Source organism: Calliopsis andreniformis, chromosome 5 (genome assembly GCF_051401765.1).
Source record: "Calliopsis andreniformis isolate RMS-2024a chromosome 5, iyCalAndr_principal, whole genome shotgun sequence".
In the NCBI taxonomy this organism is placed as follows: domain Eukaryota; kingdom Metazoa; phylum Arthropoda; class Insecta; order Hymenoptera; family Andrenidae; genus Calliopsis; species Calliopsis andreniformis.
Window position 1 is genome coordinate 836,250 of NC_135066.1, and position 23,531 is coordinate 859,780.

The 23,531-nt window shown below is 41.9% G+C and overlaps 1 protein-coding gene across 5 annotated transcripts in view; it reads right to left on the reverse strand.

Annotated features, from left to right (window-relative positions):
• LOC143179064 (kin of IRRE-like protein 3) overlaps positions 1–22,011 on the reverse strand; it is a 91,282-nt gene extending 69,271 nt beyond the window's left edge. For 2 of the 5 annotated variants that reach the window (XM_076378065.1, XM_076378064.1), the window contains exons 1-3: positions 21,842–22,006; positions 18,970–19,167; positions 6,316–6,448 (exon numbers count right to left, since the gene is read on the reverse strand). In XM_076378065.1, coding sequence (XP_076234180.1) covers positions 6,316–6,448; positions 18,970–19,087 — 251 coding nt within the window. In that variant the 5' untranslated portion in view covers positions 19,088–19,167; positions 21,842–22,006. Of the gene's footprint in view, positions 1–6,315; positions 6,449–18,969; positions 19,168–21,841 lie in introns of all 5 variants that reach the window. The other 3 variants (XR_013001892.1, XM_076378066.1, XM_076378067.1) reach the window with 3 other exon arrangements.
• Positions 22,012–23,531: the final 1,520 nt, after the last annotated feature.

Here is a 23,531-nt window from a genome sequence, read left to right on the forward strand (position 1 = left end):
AGGAAGTCGATGCATCGTTTCAGCGGCGGACAAGACTGCTCCCCCGGTAAAGGGGTGGATTAAGCAGGAGGTTGGTTTCATGCATAAATGGATGACGAAAACAAAAGGAACGCGTGCTGTGAGGCGCGCGGCATTTTCGCATTGATCGTTCGGTTCGTTGCGTTTGCAGGAGCGTAGATAGTGGCTATGTCAGCAGACGCGAGAGTTCACGTCCGGCGTGGTGTGTTCCTCTTGCTCGCGCGGATGCAAATAAAGCGTAAGCAGATAAAAGGCTTCGCTGTCCGTAGCGTCGACAAGCGATCTCGTTGTTCGTTTTTCCCCTCATCTCTTCTTTCCTCTGGACGAACACGATCAATTGCAATAGTTGCTGTGGATTCGCTACTTGCATTGTTTTCTTCCTGCTGCCCCTTCACCTGAATTTTCGGAGTCACGTGAAAAGAGGAAGATGGCGATAAGAGAGAATGAAAAGGGAAGGGAGGTCATAAAGGTGGCCGATGTTCGAAAGAGAATCGCGAAAAGGTTAAGAAATCCTGATCTAATCGAACAAATTTTTCAAGGACTTCAGCCGTTTCGATTAAAGACCTTATGAAGGGCCACGGAGATCCAAAAGGTAAAATTTCGTAACCTTCCGATGAGTCAGGCAGTGAGAAGGTCGTTGACTGATTTTAGAGACGTTGGGGATATCGCGTTCGCCTGCTTGAATCTTGGGAAGGCGCGAGACCTCGAATGAATCCTCTCGCTCGCAAAGTAGCGTCAAATTAATGAGTTACTGGGAGACGACGAGTTTCTGCTCGGCGAAACATAAGGGGACAGAGCGTGAACGAGAGAGATAGAACAGAGATAGACGGGAAATGAAGAGGTTGGATCATAGTGAAAGAGGGTAAGTGAAGGATAGAGGGGAAGCACCGTCATACGTTAATTAATTAACTGCGAAAAAGAAATGCGAACTGCGGAGCAAAAATTCATCTTGACGAATAAAGTTTTTTCTGCGTTTGCTTATACACTATTTCGTCCTTCATTTTCGTAGTGGTTACCGATCACGCTGGCAGAAAATTAGTCGATGCGAAATATTCTGTTATTTCTCCTACATTTCATTTCTCGATACAGTTTTTACAAAAAGTGTAAAGTACTGTATCGTGGAGCGAATCAACTCGTTCCAGTTACAGAAAGAGAACTAAAAATCGTAAACGCTTCGTCGTCGTCGAGAAAAATAGGGATTCGCTCTTTCAAAGATAGGTCTGAGTTACCATGGGAAACTCGATCGCTATCGAAGACAAACGATGATGACCCGAGGGAAATCAAAATAGAAAAAGGCATTACGTTACGCGAACCTTTTGAAAATGACAAGGCGTGCGAAGAATAAGGACGGCGAAAGAAAAATAGACGCGAACGAAGTTCGTCAATGCGCTCCTTGTACTTGCCTTTATTCTAAATGAAAATTAAATTATCGATGGTTTTGATTGTTTGTAGTTCACGCAATTTCTCCTTTATTTCCCGTATGGTATATCTAGTATTCATGGCAGAGATAAAATTGGCCCTGTCATCGATTATTTCAAATGATAAAAGTTCGCTTTGCATCGAAGAAGATGCTGTTGCGCAAAATCGAATTTCTGTTTAACGATTCAATAGCGTACCTTGAATTAGCAATTGTCATCGTTCGCGTTTAAAGAGATGATTTATTAATATGATAGGTCACATGCATCGTTCACTGAGACCAGGATATGTAGGTGTACGCGTGCGCGAGATAAAAGCAACGCCGATATACTGTGCTTGCAAATGTAAATGAGGTCGATGATCTGTGATTGGTCATCATTTATCTATCAATAGCTGTGTCGGATCGTCGGAGGGGGGGTTCAGTGCAGAGTTATCATTAAATCTCTACCATTTCCATAGAACTCACTGACCAATTGTGGTTAGGTTGCATAGATGACCGCGTAGGTGGACTTGATTCAATGCGGTTACGATTTCGTTACGTTTAGCGAATGATTCGTCATTTCGTCGTGACATCTTCGATAATTGTGCATCGAGAGATAGGTATGAATTGGAATTAAAATTCTTTATCGGAATTGCTCTTTGTATTGTGATTCAAATTTCACACAATGTTTAAACAGAGCGCGTATGGTATTAGAGATCTACATTATAGACTTTGTGTAGCATTATAGACTATGTAAAAGAAAGAGCGATAAGGGTGAGTGTGGTAGAGCGCGAATAAGAAGAATTTGGAAAACGGTAAAGTGAGGTGTGGTATGTTCTCTAGTGAATGCGTGCACGGTGCTTGGATACGCGAAAGGCGTAGTATAGCGAGAGTTAAGTCCGACAAACGGTGCAGTAGTAGGTGTACATATGTGGTCAGCCTGCTAGTATTACTCATGCCCGAATCTATCACTCATGTGATAGATGTATGGATATAGTCAGACGTTTCATTGAACTTCCGATCGTCGAAGCACTGTCTAACGTCTGATATTCGATTGAATAATTTGTTACGTCGAACCAAAGTAAAACAGGGGAAATATTCTTTGGACATTTATGTCTTCGGTTAAACGTCGTGATACGAGTTAATCACAAAATAACCAATGCGCAACAACAGTCGGTAATAACGGTATGGTTTGTCGGTTTCTGTGCGCTGAACCTAGCTACGAGAAATCCGTTACAACATTGCGTAACAGCACGAACAATGGCGTGATAATTCGAGCCGGTGAAACACGCGTCCGAGTTGTCGCGGTATACATAACATTGTGCACCTAAGTCGACCACAATAGTGCCACGAAAATGGGTCAATTGACTTCTCGATCGAGAACATTACCACCGACGCAGCTTCGTTTAATTGAGCAGTACGATTTGCATCTTACACAATAGGGATTCCTGCTTTCTAAGCAACCGACTCTTTCTATCGATTCGCAATCAATTTTGGAAAAAGTAGACATAATCGGAGGGAATTTGTATTATTTTTAAAAAGTAGATAAAGGCATCTGGTTTATACATATATCGACTAAGGGTTAATGACTTCAATTTTATACCACTAATTGCGATCAACAGGGATATAGCGAAGTCATAAAAGCAGTAGCCCTTGAAGACGATGAGCATGTCTGAGTTCCGTAATTCAAAAGCTGAAGCATCTAATGTGTAGGGGTAAAGATTAACACATTAAGCAGATCCTGTTCAGCTTTGACGGTCAGTGCGTTAAGAGCTTGTGGACAACAAAATGGATAGTCACTTTGAGCTTACGTAATTCTGTAATGAATAGACAGAAGCATATTTAGTGGTTTGCATCTCTAAAGGCAACGTTTCATACGTGCATGCAATGAATAGGAAAGGGAATTCGTTCTCCAGTTTCCGAAATAATATTGAGAGTAACATGTGGTTGGGGGTAAAATAGTGAATAAAATGAGAGTAAGGAGAGCGTGAGTTGGGAGACAGATCGAACACGTGTGATAATCGGCTCTCTGCTCGAGGAAACAATTGTGTCGTGAAACTGGTGGAAGAATGGAAGGGTCGAGGGAGCGGGGTTGAAGGGGCGTGCTGTGATACTTGGTGGGGTAGCATCTGACGTCAGCACGATCGGTGTTTCCGTCGGACGGAAGAAGCAGGAAACGGTTCGCAGGTGCACGTCGGTACTCGGCCAAGTTTACCGCACAATCCAGCGATTCATCGTGGGAAGTAATTAAAGTTTCTATGTGAGTTTGATGATCTTTGCACCGTTTCGTGCTGTCTCGCGCGTGTACACGTGCACGGACGATTACACGATCGCAGCCATGTAGCCGTGATGCTCTCTAATTATTAAGTTCCAGGTTAGCTCGGTATCGAATCGAAAGGAAGCTTCGTTAGTCCAATTTTCCGTCGACTTGTCGAAAAATCCTCCTTTACCGCCTTTACAGGGAAGTTTTCACAGTTCGTCGCACGATTATCTTGCGAGCACTCGAGTTCAGGCGAAATTCAATCGGATTAGAACAGCGAAGATACGACATCCGTCCAAGAGTCGTGGTCAGCAGAAACCTCCGCGCAACGAGATGAAAAAAGAAAGGGACGAGGGAGGAAAAGGGAGTTGACACAGAGGAGGTGGAGAGGCTCGTCCAGTCAACTAGGTATACGTGAACGATGCCATCGCGTTGTTCGAATGATCGGCGACGAGGAAAGGGACATAGTGGAGACTAAAAGCGGGAACTAGAAGAGAGAATCAGGAATTTACGTGCCTAGCGGGGCGACTGCAAATTTTTTAAACGCTCCTTTCATTATGCCTGCTATATCCGCATGCTGAGTTAACTCCTGCATAGTACTGCGCAGATTTTTTTTCCAGAGCAAGCTAAATTCCTTGGTTGCATTTTCTGGCAAACAGTTAACACTTCTCAGATTGTCGCAGTACATTCTGGGCAGTGAAAGTACACTGCGCCTCGAGAAAGAGGACTTTACATTCCTGAATGTATAAACAGGTTCTTTTTAATCCTGGCACGCGTTTAATAAGCGCGTTATTGTTCGTTCTGTTAGAAGCCAAGCCGGTTAACGTGGGCTATCTCGAATAACTGTTCTCTTTCCATTTGTAGAAATTTCCAAGAAACGTTTACAATCGGAAGAATTCTATTTTTATTAATAAGTAGAAATTTTTCTACGTGGCTTACAAATATTTTTATATGCTATGAAACAATAATCAATATACCTACGAGCTTTTCAGACATTTATAGACAAGTAAAGTATGAAAATACTTAAATTAAATTTGATATACCTCTATCCATAGAGCAAATGTCAGTATGAAAATTTGCGAGTAATTTCAGACTGATCCTAACGCTTTCTAATTAAGTCCCTTGTCTAAATTTGCATTTCATAAGCAACGTTCATTTACTTTACGATGGTGAAGCACATTAATTAAAGGACGACCGTGATGTAGCGCATATTGTACAGGAGGCGCTATTTGTTGGCCGGATCGTACTCGCGTATCCTGTATAACTTCATTTATGCATGTACACACAGCTGTACCAATGCATGGGTAATAAGGGGATTGATCGACAGCCATCTTGAAAGTTTATACTCGATCCGCTTGAGAAAGCGGGTTTCTCCTGAGATTATTGACTTTTAGGTTTCCGAAAGACTCTAACGATTTATATAGTTCATCACGCAGTAGATATACGGTTTAACGAAACGGTTCAATAATTCGTGAAAAGAATAAAAGATCCTCTCTGCGGGTTGAATATGTTTTTTGCGGCATAGAATAACATTTTTTAGGAGATACAAAAATGCTGAGCGCAACGTAACGTACAGATGGGCAAAGAAGAACCTCAGTACCGAGATTGACTTCGTCGTTATCTACTTCTGTCTACCACTACGTCTGAGTCACTCTCATGATGGAAATTATCCTTTCATTGAGTTCGAGCGCAATCCAGGCTGGAATTTAATAACTATGAATAAATGAGCAGACTCTTTTCCCTTCTTCTTTCATCATGAGTTTGAGGTTCGTAAGTGAAATATCATGCAAGACCGTATACGCTCATTTCCTACCGCGATCGTGGAAATTAATTTGCACGAAAATGATGTTCAACCAGCAGAGGTAAGCTCCAGGAAAAGTGTTCTAAAAGATGGCGTGTTAAATGTAGACGGAAATGGCAGAGAAATGACTGGAAACGTGTATGAACGCGAAGAAGGATAACAGGCTTTCGTGCACGCATTACTAAAGAGGTATGGCGGTACTTTCGAAATGCCTGTGATCCCAATTTTATGAGGCTCTCCATGAAAGCGATATTTACGGGATTCGAATGAGCTATCGTCGAGTGTAGTCTGGAACGAGTGGAACATAGAGGCGATTTGCGGCTTAACGATATCCCAATTTTCTAGGAAGACAGTAGCTTTGCTCTTGCGTATGTCTATTTGCTTGCAAATTCGCGACATGCCATCCATGCAGTCGTGGATATCACGAGGAAGCTCTACTTTCGTGTAACTGTTGAGGTTTCTCGTTTAAATCTCTGTTTCGTTTCACGAATTGCGGTACTTCGAATGGAATTCTGATGAATCGACACGAAATACCTGCATCATCCCGATTACTTTAATCCAGATTTCATTTTACGAATTGAATATTTGCGGGGGATACACTTGGAACGCGAGTTCATTTTCATCTTTATGCGTGCAGGTGTTATGCGTTTCGTACATTATGTTATTTCTTGTATATTCTACAGATATATCCCTTGAAAAGGAAGAGAGCGATGTGTGACGAAAGTGTGGTTACGAGAGGAAATGGTGAGAATAACGCGTTCATGAATGAAAATATCTGGTAGAGCGGAGGGCAGCGACTTGAAAAGTACATATCTCTCGTAAATAACAATGATGGCTTACCTGTAGAGAGGTTCGCCGCTGTCCTCTTTGAACCACAGTACCATAGAAACGGCGTCGTTTGGCTCACGGGGTTGTATATTGCAGGGTAAAGTCGCCCTCTGACCTGCCACCCCCTGTATCGACTCCATGGGTACTGCAATACATTGACAGCCTGTTAAAAACTTTTCGTTGTGCGTTCGAATATTGAACGAGGTTAAACGAGAAATTATGACTCGACTAAAAATTATATGTGGGTTTCTTTGATAAAAAAGAAAGAGAGGGGAGAAAGAAGCAAGGGAAAAAATGAGAAAAATGAGAAAAATGAGAAAAATGAGAAAAATGAGAAAAATGGATAAAGCAACAAAGACAAATGTGACCAGAAGGGAGAAAAAGTTTCTCAGCCGCAGCTTTTTACGACGAAACTCGTAATTAATTCTCGTTCGGTTTCTGAGAAGCGAAATGTATCGACACCTCGTTTAGAAACCTTTTATCGAGTCTGTCGTGGCAGTTTTCGAGCACCTTCGAAAGTAAGAATTATGACATGAGGTAGCAGTACCCCTTTCGAAAAAAGGAACTATACGTGATCTATTACCGCAGAGCGGAAAGTATTGACGTTTACGTTAATAGAGTGAAAATAATTTATTGGTTATTCGTATTCAGCCGGTAACGTATTCGCAATGGTTAACGCTATGCTTCGCGTGTCCAATGAAATATAATATCTTAACACTTGGATAGGAATTGTGCATACGTACACAGCTCGTTTAATCTCTCTTGGCGTTAAACCGACAGCGAAAAATCGTCAGCGAGATAAATTATTTTTTAAATCGTGAAATATGTCTGCGACAAGGAGATGCAGCTCCCATGTTTCACGGCCAAAGCGTTAATCAAACCACCGTGTCTTTCTATACTTTGAAAATATTTTGCTTTGAATGCATGTTTGTATTAGGTGTACGAGGCATAAGGTGAAAAATTCAGTGAAAAATGCAAGTTAAGTTGATAGCGATGTTTTTCTATTGCACGTTTTACGAACGTCACATTTTTTCTTATACGCTACGTACGCATGCGTCACATCTATAGGTTTCGATAAATGCAAAAGCAATATACCGCTGGGCAATATAGTGTGACTGTGCATAAAGTAATAAAGGTTATTGGCTGTTGGGTGTACAGTAGGCACTTCAGCGTGTTTCATAGCGCTCACTGTTTTCTCGATCGTCTCCACTTCTGACAATAATGTAAATTTTTACCGGGCAACTTCGTTCCATCGTCGATTCTGCGTTGACTTATGAATAATCCTGTACGTATTCGATGGTTCGACGCTGCTGGAAACGTTCCTCTCCGTCTAGAATATACCTCCGAAATACCATTCGAACTTTCAACGTCGCTACCGTAATTAGTTCTGACGTTAATTGTTCAAGAGTGTCTCGCAAATTAACGTCGAGGACACAGGAATATTTACGATTGAGCTCATACATCTTCTCCCGCGGGATACATTCATCGTTGCATTATATATCGAGCCATTCATTCCGCTATTTTTTCGATGCGCGAATTCTTCGTAGATTCTGCCAATCGAACAATGGAAGGAGAAGAACAGGGTGTCAGAATTTTCACGCCCGTCGCGGTTTCCATCGATATTTCTCCGCAACCGTAGAGCACGAGCTTTGCGAGAAAATGACAACGACCTCTTCGTGTAGTTTGCTGGTGAAATTCGTTTAAGTCGACGTCGCCTCGGTACTTGTCTCGACGGAGGGACATTTCGAGGCAGTATGCATTTTAGCGCGGGACCACGTATTGCATTTACGTTCTCGTTACAACGACTTTATGCAAGTACGTGCCTTCGCAAACTGTTACGTGGTGATGTAGGAATTCCGTTCGGCTGGTAGAACCGCGAAAACTTTGACTTTCACTCGATCAGACAATATCAATCTTTTCTGGCCATATTCGGATAAAGCCGAGTCTCGTTTCGAAGTGGAACTTCCTTTTAGCTGGATCCTCGAACAATTACACATGAATTCGCAGACAGAATTTCGAAATTAAACCTGCAAGTTCAAAGGATGCGATAAAATGGAAGCTAATTAATGATGTATTTCTGCCTGCAGCTGGTCAGTAGGATGAAAATTAATTAAGGTAGCTCAAAAAACTATTAAATAAGACAATTTTGTACCGGGGGTGGGAGTTCTCTGAGTTGGAATTTAAATTAAATTCTTTAGAAAACAATAATTCCACGCAGCTCTGCCAAGCGGCCATATAATAAAGCGAGTCTGCTTGTGACACTTTTGTTGATGAGCATAATTACCGCAACGCTGAACTCGGACCAGAATTTTGAAGCAACCACTCCCGCCTTTTCTTGTCCCTCAATCTTATGCCGTATTCCATAAATTTGATCATAGAATCATGTTTCGGTTTCAATTCAAGCATCCTCTTTACCTCGTCAACCCAAACTGCTTTTTCTTCCAGTGAAATCAAGTCGATCACGCTGTAAATTCTCCGAATATTCCTCTATAGTTCAAACTGTTCTGCACGTTCCCTTCGTTCGGTGCATTCTCTTAAGTTTTGCCCAAGAAAAGAGGATCTTTGAAGAGGTATGTAGGTACGGAGAATCATTTCGAAGGCTCGCGAAATTCCGTATTTAACGGATACCTTCCATTCGGAAGCAAGACTGGTCGAAAAGAATAGGCCAAGTAGAATATCTTTCTGGTTCTTTATGTCCGGTCGCCGAGACGGAATGCCGGGCTGAAGAGAAAAACGGGTCGTAAAGGTTTCGGTGCAGCTGGCTTGCATACATTACGAGCCGTTATTCCGTGGCGAGGGAGAATGAAACGTCAGAGGGGAGTGAAAGTTTTGAAAGACGGCTGGACGGAAAATCTAGCGGCTGTGAACACGTTGAATCGGATCGCGGTATCTCGACGAACGGGAAAATCATGGATGTTGAGAAGCAACGTCGAAGAAAGCATCACCGACCGAGTTCGCTACTCTTACAACCGATTAAATATCTCCAAGTGGAAGAAGGAACATTCTTTTAGACGGAACGGGCAAAACTAAACTCGAATTCATCCAATATAGTAACGTAATACAGATATATAGGGTATTAAAAATATTGAAATTGTAAGCCAGCGTTGTTAACTTTCCATCTAGAAATATCGTGCGCGCAGCGGGCAGATTCTATTCGCTTTGTGTTTCATGGGAACTCGACAAGAGCAGGATCAACGGAATCGGACTTTTGACTGACCACAAACCCGTGTCCTTTGGTCATTCCACGTTTCACTCAAAATCGGGCGATGCTTTATACCTAGAATACGTATAGTCACGCTGAGAATTCGTTCAACGTTGCTCGCCTCAACTTTTACGGGATTAAATGTTCCGTTTACCGTCTCGAAATGTCGCTCGACAGCGCATACGGGCAAATATAAGGTTTCTTCAATCGTGTAATGCAAATTCAACAAGAGAATTTCTGAAAAAGTCGTTGGATTGATCTGCTAATCTAACCGACAAAACTTGAAATATTCTTGCTTAGATGAATTTGAGATAGAGGGAAACCTTTGCTGTTTGTAAAGTAGTACAATATAAGATTAACGGATTAACGAACGATACGATCCAACTCTAAAACGAATACATATAACAGCCGAAAAAATAATAACTTGCATTCTCTTGGTTTCTACAGTAAAGATGAAAGGAGTAATAGAGAGAACCGCCAACTATGGTTGGTATCGTTCACATCAATTGGAATATCATTGTTTCCCGTGAAACAGAGAACGAAACTGGCGAGCTAGTAATTCGTAAACGATCGCGCACGTTCATTGTTGGCACACGCTCACCTTTTAACCATGTTACGCAACATCGATTCAAACCTGTGCTATCGCAACAACGTTGATTTTACATGGTCGAAAATCTGTAGAGAACGTGCACCGTAAAACGTAGCTGGTACACGCGACAGGTACTGTTTGCTTCTAGGTTTACGACAGGAATCGAACCTATACACGCTGCACGCACGTCCGCAGCTTAATTTTATACCGTTGCTCACGAATATCCGTGGATTTCGCTTTCGCTCGAATTGTTCACGATTTATGGGTTCTCCGTTTGACGAAGGTCAAAATAATTGCATCGAATCCATCGATAAATTTCACGTTCTATCGCTTTGTCTTGATTTGTTCGGCAATTGAAAAAACATGCATGTACATGTATGTTTACTCGCGCACGCGACGACAGGAGTGGATGAGAAACATTTCCACGAGTACGGGTGAAATCCAACGAGGAACGAGATGTTGGCACATAGCCAAAAGGGAGGCGGCTGTCCTACGGACGTCCCAAACTCATTCGCTGTTTACCAACTGACCAGTTTGCAGAACGACGAAGATCGAAGGCCACTCTCAGTCCTGTGGTTTCCTGTTCCTCGAAATACGATCACTTGCGTAACGAAATTTTCCTATTGCTTTACCTTCAACGAGACCGACCTCCGACCGAATTTCTTAACGCGAGTTTCGGCTAGTTCCGAGCCAGCGGAAAAGACGTTTCTGCGGAAACTTTATACGTCGAAGATCTATTCTGGTGACCTTATAACGCGATGTAGCCTTTTCCTGTGCCTTCGTAAAATTCACTTCGGATTAATGGCTGTGATGGTCGACGGAATTTTCAATTGGTTCGCCGCGGAGTTCGGGAAACGGTTGCATTTAAATGGAAATCGTCGGCCACGATATTGGATCTCTCGTTCCCGATTCTTCATTTGCAAGAAAATCGATGAGTTTGTCTTTGCTTTGTTACCGATTCCTCTGTATCTCTTTGTTCCTTTTTCGTTTTCCGAGTGCCCGCCACCGTCCCATTCCATTCCATTGGCCTGCTTTACTTTCCTTTTGTAGTAACTGTACTTCGAAGTAAATAAAGCACGCATGCAGACATTCCATTGGTTATCAAAAAGAAACAAATAAAAATCGGTGTAATTGACGTAAGTGCAGAGGAAGTTTGATGAAGTTGGTCGTTTCGAACAGACAAACTGTGTTCGAGACTCATAGGAAAGATCAATGGCGAAGAGATCGTTGCATCGAGTGCATTATTCGGTTTGAAATCGAAAGCGCTACTTCTCTTTTGTCTTTCACCTATTGATCCAACCTCCTTCTCTCCCTTTCCGTCTCACCGCTTTCGATTGCTCTTTCACGTTTCAAACGTTTCGATTTTGTTTCATTCGACGAGTTACAGTTCGTTTTAAAGAGCACGTCATAAAGAACCTTTTTTTCTTCCTTTCGAAAAGCTCCTGCCGCGATTTAGCGTTTGCGCTAACACCACCTCATCGCTGAAAATAAACGATCGTTTTTTTCGAAACAAGCAAAATTGACCAACGTACCTTTTTCTTTCTACTTCTCCCCTCCTATCTCTTTCAAGTTTTATGCAATGTATAATGATAATGCATCTTCTCATCCTAATAGTATAGAAGCATTATTATAACGTCAATATAATAATCCCCTTTGCGAGAGATATTCATGTGTATTGCTTACAAATACATATTCATCCTTTTCGAAACCTAGTTATGCCGTATTGGAAGTTTTCGTTTTAATCACTCACGGTTTACTCGACGATGATTAAACAAACGCGAATATAATTATTCGACCGTGACAAGTGTGGTTAGTTAGCTCGAAAATATAATTGACCGCATGCATATCGAGCACTTATACCAATAACGAAGAAATGTCAATCTAACAAATGAAATCGAATTAACGGTAACAATAATAATGCTTTCACAGAACGTTTAAATTCCGATAGACTGTTCCATTAGGAAATTTCGAGTAAAACAATTCGTAATTTGCCCGTTTTCGTCTCGTATATCGCGAAAAGGTTTGGTTTTGATGAGGTTTAGCGTTCTTTTTTAGAGTAGAAATAGCGATATAATCGAAATGTTTTGGTCCCTTGTAAGGTTAACAACGTCGGGTTTAGGTTTAATCGTGGCAAGATATCCGTGGATGGGGATAGGTGGATCGGTCAAAGGTCGTAACCGTAGTAGGCAGGGTGCATCGAACCCTTATCACGTGTAGCATCCATCCAATGCAGTTACCGGCCGTATATGGTGGACGATTTAGCCAACGGGGTAAACAACGATGCTGTATTCAGCAGGATTCAGTAGGACGTCGCGGAGGTTGAGGATGGTTTAGAGTAGGGTGGAGATTTCGCGTGCAAAGCGACGTGGATACGTCGAGAGGTGTGTGGCAGGAGAGAAGCTTGGAAATCGGTTATCGTGCTAATTGACTGCGGATTATCGAGCTCGACGTCGACGTCGTTAACGAGTATACCTTCGAGCCAGCGACACCCGCTTCTCTACCACTTGACGACCGATTCGATGATTCTCCAAGCGTCAAACTCATTGGAATTGAGATCGATTATCGACGAGACTCGTTTTTAGCGAGGGAACAAGAGACCGTTTAAAGGGACAGAGAACCTTCTTCCGTGCGACTCTCAAATTACCCTGTTTGTTCAAAAATTCATCGTTTAAGACAATTACTTACCCGTTTATCGTCTTTTTCGCGGCAATTGCGACTCATTCCGCTGAGGATATCGCGATTCTACAACTCTACCAGCAATCGAAACTATAACTGCACCGTTTAGGTAATGTACGTTCGGGTCGCGAGGGGCGACGAACGAAGGTGGAAAATACGTTTCTAAGCGTGAAAGTTTTCCCGAGATAAACGTAATGAACGCGTCGCGCGTTTCAACTTCGGAGCAATTATCGTTTGGGTAGTGCAATGTGCTATTAGGGTCAAGTACGACGGATACAGGAAGAGGGAAAGGAAAATTAATAAAAATACCTCGTGGCTCCGTGCTCCCGATTAATTAAAACTTCGACCGCCTCAGGGAGATCCATCGGTCGACCTGCTCACCACTTTCCTCCTCTACGATTTTCAAACACGTTGCTTTGTACGCGTCGAGCTTTATTCCGGCTTTCCTGAGGAAGGCCGGCTTGCAGGTGAAAGGAAGCGCTACTTTCGTGCGGCTGTTAAGCGCGATGCTCCGTGAAAATTTTAACCGCAGCATTTTATAACGCGGCTTTGCCCGTTCAATCCGCCTAGAGAAATTTTTCTCGGGATTAAATTTGCTTCTTCATGGAGGAGATTTACTTTCGGTATCTCTTTTATTGGTTCAGTCATCTGACGCGAGGCAAACACTAATGGATATCTTCTTGCATTTCTTCAACCATTGTATCTGTTTCCATGATAACATTTGGCTAGTGAATTCAAGCACTTGGGAATGAATATGGATTCCGCTTTGAAAAATACATTCCCATCCAAATCATTGAAGACATTGCTCAGTACGTATAAAACCGATTGCTCCACTATATTTCATCTTTGAGCACATATTTGCAGGAGTTTGTTTTATCCTAACGCATTCATGGAAATTTTGAGTAGCGCGTATCAGAGGTAATCCAGTTTAACGTAAACTTGTCACATACACGTAGGTATGTGTGCTTTAGTTTGTCAGTAATAAAAAAGAAGTTCAAATTGTCCTCGATGTCCAAAGCTACGAAATGCTTTAGCGTAATAATTGATGAACACAGGAGGCAAGCGCACGATGAGCAAGTCTATCGTGATTTGAAAAATTCGGAACACGCGGCAAACAACTCGACGCTGAAAAAGTAACCTTTGGCAGTATTCGATTCGTGCATGAAGACTAATCAATAACGGCCAGTTTAATTAGCGTGTAATTTGTTACTTCAAAAGCCATATTTTGATTTTTATATAATTTATAAATTACGTTCTGATTAAATTTCGGCTAAAATATCGTTGATAATATTAAGAAAATTATGATCAGGATGAGAGAATGAAAACGATGAAACGGTGTTCAGATGTCATGTTTTTTTGCTAATGCAATTTTATGAGTCGTTTGTGCATTAAACGAACACTTTATGGGCTTGCGTATATCGATTATCGCAAGTTTATTTGTTCAAATGTATGCGCGATATTAGTACTTGATTACACGGACCATTATTTAATGACGGCCTTCCACCATCCAGGGAATTTTGCGACACTAGGCGTGCTTTCCGTTTAAACCATAATCGTATAATTCGCCATAACACAACTGCAAAAATATCTTTCGTTTGTCTGATAAAATTTTTAAATGAAAGGATAGTTGCATCACTGAGGAAATTAAATTCAATTTCATTTTTCGAATTAATGTAGCAGTAGTGATATGTTATCGCCCTGAACAATATTGAGACCACGCTACAAAATCAATACGACGAAAAAGCAACGCTGACCGTTTCTTTTGTGTTATGCACGGTATTGCCTCGCGATATTCAATTCCAGCCGTTATACAAATATTAATGCAGTGAATTTTTAAAAATCTTCCGCTGAGTTTATCAACAAAATAACGAAACAAAGAAACGAATATTATTCTTCATAGAATGCTCCAATTTATCAAATTATTGAAATTATGGTTTACAGTTACGAGAGCAACAAAAAATTTGTCAAGAAATCAGGTTAATAACCGTCCATAGCTTTTAATTTACACAGTTGACTTTTTTTTTCGAGAAAGGCGGGCACTTTTGCCAGCTGCAAACGACACGAGTTTCAAACGAGCAGGAAAGTTAACGTGACTTTCGTTTGATTTTCTACTATATTTCAAGTTCGACTAATGGGAGGATAATTCGTTGAATCGAAGCCAACAGTCGAAACGAATCATTTCTTTATTGAACACGATAGATTGAAGCCACCACGCGATCAGATTTTATCTCCCGATACTTTCTTCCGTATTGTTCACAATTATCCCGCTATTATTCCATGTTCATTGAGGCACTCGTGTTATCGTGTCGTAGAGAAACTTTAGTCGGTTCATCGAAATATCGATTTGGGACACCTTCCATTATCGAGTCACCGCTTTTAACACGGCACTTGGGCTTATGTATTAATGCAGAGGAATGAAAATTTCATGTAACAAACGATCCTCTCAGTGAACACATCGATCCAAGTTTTTCATTCAGTACGGTTTATAAACGGGCGCGCGTGAAATGGAATTATTTGACTGGATATCGATACTTTTCCCCCCGCCTCGCGTCGGAAATCTCAAGCGGCTCTCCCAACGAAAGCGGGTGTAAAATAAAGGCCGAGGAGCGGGATAGTTGTTCTCGAAAGGGACAAAGCATCCTCGTCGGCCGTGCGATCTCTACACATTCTCTTGCTTCACATCGACGCTTCTTGTTCGTCCATGACGGTTAACAAGCTTAGTTTAAACACTCGTTAGAGCGGCTTGATCGTTGTTTCGAGCAAGCAGCTGGGTCTCGTGCTGCCAGCGCGGCAAGAAGAGACGCCGCTCCCTGGCTGAAAGCAGCTTATATCCGGAATGAGTACGTGGTTCGCGATGTAACGAATTTCATTAGATAGTTTAAGGCTACACCAGATAATATTCCGCGGAAACGCTCGTCGTTTAAAGCAATCGCCTTTCGCGTAAACCATCCTCTTCCTGGCTGCTTCTTCGCGTAAACCGCATGGAAGCTGGCTACAGCTTTTCGGATCATATCGAATTTTTAAAGGGATCCATCAGCAAGATCTGCTGTAGAGTTCCAGGACGATGGGCAAAGGGGAATTTTAAACTGTCGTGTTCGCAAATCGCTTCTCCAACTTCTCCCGCGTATTTCAGTAAATTAATGTACTCTTTTATCAGATGCTCGGTCGGAAGTTGAGACGAGATAAAACCTTTAATTTCTTGCTGAAAAATATGTGTATAAACACTTCTCGCGAAAAGGAAGGAGGTGGGTAAGTCTGCAACTGCTGACGAGGTTGCGAGCTCGGTTATTCGACTTGAAATTATCGTCATGGTAAAACGAATATTCGAGGAGGGGAAATCTCAGTGAAAGTCGACGTCAGAGAATCCGAAAAGTATTCGGTCTGGAATGACCGAACGAAAACGTATCGATTGCCCGAGGCAGCGGAAAATTACCAGCATTAATCTTGGGACCTTTAATTAGGGAGAACCGTGACAAACGTAGGAAATTTTTATCTAAACTGGTCTCCATTTCGGCATCCCCTCCGGGACGTAATTTTTCCACGATATTTCACTTCTCTCTTTTTTTCCGCGACAACGAACCCTTCTCGGCGATGGAGCACCCTCTACCCCTTGAAAGGACACTTAAGGGCTCGTGCATTTACCGTGGATTTCTCTCTTGCGTACCTTTAAACGTATTTCCGCGATAAAATAGTTCCTGCTTGAAATCATATTGCCCTCTCGGATATAAGCTCTTCGAGAGCGTCAAAAGTTCCTTTTATTTTTCGTCCCGACATTATCTGTCTCGTTCACCCGACCTTATTAGATGTCTCAGATTCAAAGAAATTACACGAGTCTTTTAGGAAATTAAACAAACGTTCCCTTTAAGAGAACTGACATTTCTATTTTCGCGGAAGTAGGTTACTCGGAAAATTTGTGGTATCGAAGTTGTGCATTGCGATCTATGGTTCGATTTTTGCGTTAAATGTACGTTCGAATCTTGAATTTACGCCTTACCCGTGTTTGCTTGCAGACACTAAAATCCAATAACCATGAAAACAGATTGCGCGTTAGTATAACCCACCAAAGAGTTCGCTGGACTTCAGAGTTCTTTTCCCGAGACCACTAAAGGAAATATTTCAGACTACTTTAGAGAATTCATAGGATGCGATATCGTGGCTGCTGAGAACAAACACGTAAATTACGAAAATTCAAGAATATTGCTTTATTTTCTGCGGTAGCTTTTAAGTATTTGCAGAGTACATATTATTCTTTCTTAAAAACGAGTCAGGTTCTCGAATAAAGGCAGGAAAATTTCTTTACTCACGGTGTACTTTGTTTCTGTAGTATTTAGGTTGGTCTTCTTGATTGGCTTCCTAAACTTCGTTTAAAACATCAAGAAACTCGATCGATCTTTGGTAATGAACGAGATTACGGGTAACCAAGAACTTCATCTCGGACAAGCCCGAAGAATACTCGACCTAATTGTCGCAGGAACTTTATTACGCTTTTTCATCGACACTCTTGAAGCAACTGTTTACGAGGAAACTAGTCAAATTACCGCACTGATTCGTCTTTTTTCGAGTAAAAGACTCTACGGGCTAGTTCGAGGGAGTTCGTAGTTAGATACCAGTGGGACTTGGGCTTCAATGAAATTAACGCTGACCAGGAAGCTTGTGAGCTACCTTGAGAAGCACCTAGTGTAAACTGTATAGTTTCGGTGGTCTCGGTTCAGCAACGGGGGTGCTCCGATACTTAACTCGATATTTAACAACCGAGCTAAATCGATTACGCTTGAACCGTTTTCCAGGGAGTCTCAGCGAAAGGTAAAAGCTGACTTGGGGAGCACTAGTTTCAGGAAATTTCTCAACGGTAGGTAGGCTGATCGAAGAAGGAAGACGACTTTGCTGCCTCGGTCAGATTTTCTGTCTCTCCATTCATCCTCCGGTGAAGGCAAGGATTCAGGTTTGCCCAGCACACGTGCGCCATTCTCGGAACACGTGCCCGATCGCGGCTCACGTTCAGGACGTGCGTTTGGGTCAAAGAAACGTTATACTGGATGGGACTCGAATTCCTAGATAACATTGGTGAACCAAGCAGAGGGATCATTCTGATTTCCATATCGTAATTAATTTCTCATTTACCTGAAGCGGTGCATTAATTCTATATGTCATGCGATGCGATTTCGAGTTCACCTATCTATGTAATTAGTTTGGTTTTGTCCAGGGTTCCGGAGGTTTACGTTCTATGGAGTTCGAGCAATCTGCTAAGTCTCAATCGGAAACTCTCGCAGGTCATTGGTAATCTTACCGCACACAGTCCTCCTACGTTCATCCACACGACGCTGATGCTCCAGTTTGTTCTTAATTGAATCAAGAAACAATGGTCGAACAGTTTCAGAAAAGGGAATCACTTGGAATTTGAGTTCGAAAAGCGATACAGTTCCGGGAACTTTCTTGTATTAGTCTTTCCGTATCGCTTTCCAGTTGTCCAGTCCGGTCTCTTTTTTTAAACATGCAAATTGTCTAACGATCAAGGCTATTTAAATCTCAAAGAGATTTCGTTTCAACTTTCAGAAAATTTCTTCGTCGACTACCCGATGTTGCTCTTTAATTGGGTATAACGATATAGGTATACGCATTGGAAAAAGTTCTTTAAGGAGTTTCCCGAATCTAATCTCGGTGCATATATCCATTAAACATTAATTTTGATATTCCCTTGGCGTGTCGGGAACGCGGAAATAAATTGGAGAAAAAGTTTAGTACGGCAATTTGCCCGAGTAGATTTTGTATTTTCCGAGTTGCCTAGCCTCAGACGTGTTTTCACAACGCGCAATGAGTAAACGAGAACATCTTTTCGCAGAAGCACGTTCATGCAGCTATTTTAACAAATTGTTTTTCCTCGTACATGAGTACGTGACGTGCGTGTATGGGAGAAAAAGCTCGCTACTTCGACGTTTCGCTCGATGCAGCTGGATGTGCATTTGAGAATCGATCGGCGTGTTTCTCTTTTAAGGGGAAGAGGACAGGCTACGTAATACGTTCAAACACCATCGTTTTCAGTTATTTAGTGTCGAATTTATCTATTATTTATTAAAAATTACATTTCGAAGTTTTAATTCATTCCTGTATACGTTATAATATGCACGCGAAATTCATTAAAGAGGCAGAATTTATTTATGAATGTATGAAATATTAGGAAAGTAAAAACAGTATTACTCACTCGGATGATCAGGTTCAGTGTTGTTCGCATCTTCCTGAGTAGATGTGTTTTTCTTCAACTGTGCGTTGGCAAAGGTCGATACCTCGATGCACGTCACTACGATTAATATCCACAGCATGCTGACTTAGCGTCTCTTGACTATTTCACCTTTGAACCATCCTATCGATGTTTTCGTCTTGTTCTTCAAATTGCTGGGACCTGTTAACAAGATACACAAAGCTATTCAAAACTTATTTCGAGTTTCCTTTCTCATATGTCTAATTTCTACGAGAAAGAAATTTTATAGGAAGATTTCCTTCAATTCATTGCACAACTAAAAAATTTAAGGGAAATATTTTCTCCCAGCAAACTAAATCCTCGAATTAATCTTCTCTGGAACATATTACTTTTACGAATTTTATCGTCGGCCTACAGTCCGTGATGAACGCTTGATCGTACAGCATTCATTAGGGAAGAAGAAAGGCGTAAAGCTTCATAGAATTAATAACAATGTGGTTACAAACGCTTTCATGAGAACTGAATTATAGCGAATTGCAGGAGGATAAGAGAAAACCAAGAAGAAAACCGAATTGAATTTCATACGGTCGGTTTAGCCGACGACTGCTGCTCATCCTTGACGTTGGAAGATTTAATCGAAGGTTTTCCTTCGTCCATTACCTCCCGCTTCTTCGATCTTTATCCAACCCACTATTACACTCCATTTTAGTTTTCTTAGGTAAAAGAGTGAATGAAAGTGAGAATGTCGACAATAACAAGTAACAAGTAAATCGAGCTTTTCTGCAGTTGTCGTTCCTTGAATTTCTAACGATTCGTTATAATAGTATATTGTCTCGGTTGTATTTCTTTGATTCTCAAAGCGAATTTGTCTCCTTTCGATTATTTACACAGTTTGTAAGAGTTCGGCTTTCTACGAGAAAAATCTTGATATGTAAATATTCAGTGTATAGAAACAACTTCCCTCGCGATTGATCGTTGAGCGCGCGCGCGCGCGCGCGCGCGAGAGAGAGAGAGAGAGAGAGAGAGAGAGAGAGAGAGAGCGAGAGAGAGAGTAGATACCCAAAATGAAACGAGTTGTAAGGGTTGCTTTGAACGATTTTTAACCGCACGAATCAAACGTAAAGGTTCGCAAACACATTGGAAGGCAAATAGAGCATGAATCATTTGCGGAATCGCAAAATATGAGGGTTTACAATTTATGAAAATCTTGAAAAAGGTTCTCGAGAGATACGCGGTAGATAGGAAAAGATACGGTCACTTTAGGTTCGATTCCTGAGATCGATGTTATCGCTGACCATTCTTCTGATGTTACGGGACACGTAGGTACACTGTCTATGGTACTTTATAAGTACTTTTTCTTCGTGCTCCTTATCTTTTTTTGGCTGTGCTTCGAGGAAGCGTGACAGGAAGTTAGCGTATTGGTGCCATGAACGAAAAGAGGTTGTGATTTTGATGTGTTCCACATTGGATGTTCGCTATGTTACTTTTCTCTACTTTTAACTTCAACTATCCTATACGTGACCGAGAGTCTGTCCAGGGAAATGCATGTTCGACGAAGTAGAGAACTTTATTGTCCATTTTATTCGTGTTACAGTTTGAAATGGAAGTTTTTCAGAAAAGCTCAAGGTTCTGACCATTCTAAAAGAAGTCGTAATACTTCTGAGAGGTACATCTAAAATCATTGACATTGGAAGTATTTAGAAAGCAATTTACACGCTACATTTTGTGCATTTTAGTAATCTCAGAAAATGACTGACGATGTTCTTGTAATAGATTCAATAGATAAGATATCGAGGGGTTCGAGTCACTTCGTCTTTTCACGAAGCTGTTAAACGGCCATTAGTTCGAACAGGAAGAGGTCCTGATGTCTTCGAACTTTTACATTTCTAAAGGTTGGATGACGTTCGAAGGACATTCAAGACGATATTTCCTTAAGAGTCTTCGAAGAGATGGTAATTTTCAGATTTGATGGAGAATGTACATTTTCACATTTGCTTAAAAACACTACTAATGAGATCATTTTCAACCTGCATTAATAACATTTTTATTTTTGGGTCGAAGATCCTAAAAACCGTGAGAAAGAGAATCATTCTCCTAACCTGTTACATGATGTTAAGCTATCAAACTTTTAGGGTTAATGGTCCGTTGAAATTTCGTATCGATAGTACCGAATTTCTTTATGTTCACCTCGACGAGTTGTTTTGAACAGAAAGAGTGTAAGTACTAGACTGAAGTTGGTAAAGTACTTAATTTCCTTCGAATGAGTGATTCAGAGGATCCACGCCTTTCTTCATCATATGAATTTCGAGCGCATGGCTGGAATACCGTACCAAGGTATATTTGGTATTTTCGAGTAAGCACATACTTGTACTTCCGCTTATCAAGCCTTTACCATTCTCCAAGTTTGCAATCATGAAGCTATTTTCGGAAGTATATATGCGTCTCATATTTAAGAGAGGTTTCCGTGATAATTTTGTGCTCGGTCTGTATACGTTGACTGATGCTTTCCTTAGATTAACATTTATTCATATTCTGTCCATTAATAATAGTCATCAAAAATTTATTGCGAATTATTCTCATGTATATTGCATGTATTATGCACGAAAATGCGTATCATACTAATTTAAATGTATTAAAATTTCCTATTGATCGGTAACCACTGTCCCCGCCTATTGGCCACTACTGCCTTTGATCTTTGATTAAACCAGTCGCATAAATTATTTATTTATTTTCTAGAATCGAGTAGATTCTCCGAATCGATTTTAATGGAAACGTGTTTCCAATGATATTCCTATAGAATTGGGTAGACGTTTTAATAAAGCGAACGAGACGCAAAAATTAATTGGAAAAAAAAAGAAAAAAAATATCGTATTACCTGACTGGTAGAAATGTTGAAAGATTCAGTATAGAAAGAGCCAAGAAATCCACTCCAGCCGGCGGTCGCTGTTCACACTTTCCACACCATTTCCCTGCTAATATCCTTGCGAGATGAACTCAGATCTAAGCGGAATTATGCCGCGAACACGTGGTGTTAGGTCGCTCGAAAATACCGCTTCTCACTCTCCTCGCACTCGCCGTAGCATCTCTACTTCACAGTACTCTCGAGTTTCTTCCGTGTCCTCACGCACTACTTCCATCGATCGCCGCTCGAATAATCTCGCACCACGAGCTACCTTCGCCTCCTCCTCGACGACGCAGTTCCACGAAGGAACGAAACGAGTAGTCACTGCGTATCCAGTTGGAGCGCGACGACGATGCCAGTGTAAACACAAAAATTGCTCACAAAATCCCAGAAGAGGTCGGTATCTTTACGTGGGAAAACTCTGCCTCGGTGGAGGCCCCGAAATGGGAAAAAATCGAGCAGACGATCCTCGCGTAGATCTCGTTTTCGATCGCGAACCATCGAAGGAACCGAACGAGAGAAGCGTCGAAATCTTCTTCGTCGTGAACGAAACGCGCGCGCCGAGCTCCGCGATGTCACTGGATGCTGCCGATGAACTTTTGCGCACGGATGCCATCCTCGTTCCAACCTGCGCCCCAAACTCACCCCTTCATCCCCTCCTATCCTCCTCTTCCGCCTCTCCCCCCTCGCTCCCCTCGCTCCCTCGTCCCCTCGCCGCCCTGGCCAGTCTAGACCTCTACCCCCGTGCAGCCCCCTTTCCAACACCCCTGCTTCGTGCGAGCTCGATAATCTTCGTGCGAGCTCGCAACCTTCGCTCCGCGAGATAAAGAGGAAAATGCGAGGAAGAGTTTCGAAGCGGGACAGAGGAAAGCGGCGGACAGACAGGTTGAGGTGCGAGCGAGGGCGGAGGTGAGTCGAGGTTCGGAAAACGTGCTCCTCCGTTTCATGGTTCCAAAAAGCGCGCGATATACACGTTCGGTTGCCGAGATTAATGAGACTCGGCTCAATACCACAACTTTTTCGACTGCTAATTGCCTGATATTGATCGGTCTTCGTTCATTGAAATTAATCAACCTGCGAACCGTAATAATGGGAATGGTTTATGCGACTTTCTTCAACAAGAGTTTCACCGGGTGCGCTCGGCCGATTAATTGCTTCAATTATGTCACCATTTCTTTCCTTGCCCGTGACACTTATGTTTTAAGACGACGGTAGAGTTAGGTAATAAGTATTTCGCGAGCCTATTGCTCCGATTTCGAATGGTAAGAAGTTGCAGGGCGCTTTGGTTTCGGTTTGCGGATTTTGCAGAGACCTAGCAATCTAGTTATTATATGGTGACGGACTGTTGAATGAACTTTTCGGGCTATTTAGCAGCCATATTATATTATAACTAAAGTTTGCTTATTAACTGAATAGAAGGGGTTAAGCTGGAAATACATTGAACAGGTGAATCGAGTAGCGAGTGGACGCGCAACATAATGGCTCGGAAATGCGCAGCGTAATGCGGCGCAAGCATTTAATTCCCCAGTAAAATGAGCCGACATTTTATTGTAAACATTTTTCGTGGCCCGTATTAGTGGGGTAATTGCGCGATGCGCGGCATGTGGCGACGTTAATCCGTAACCCGCGAAACGCGGCAACTACACGCCAATAAGCTTTAAAA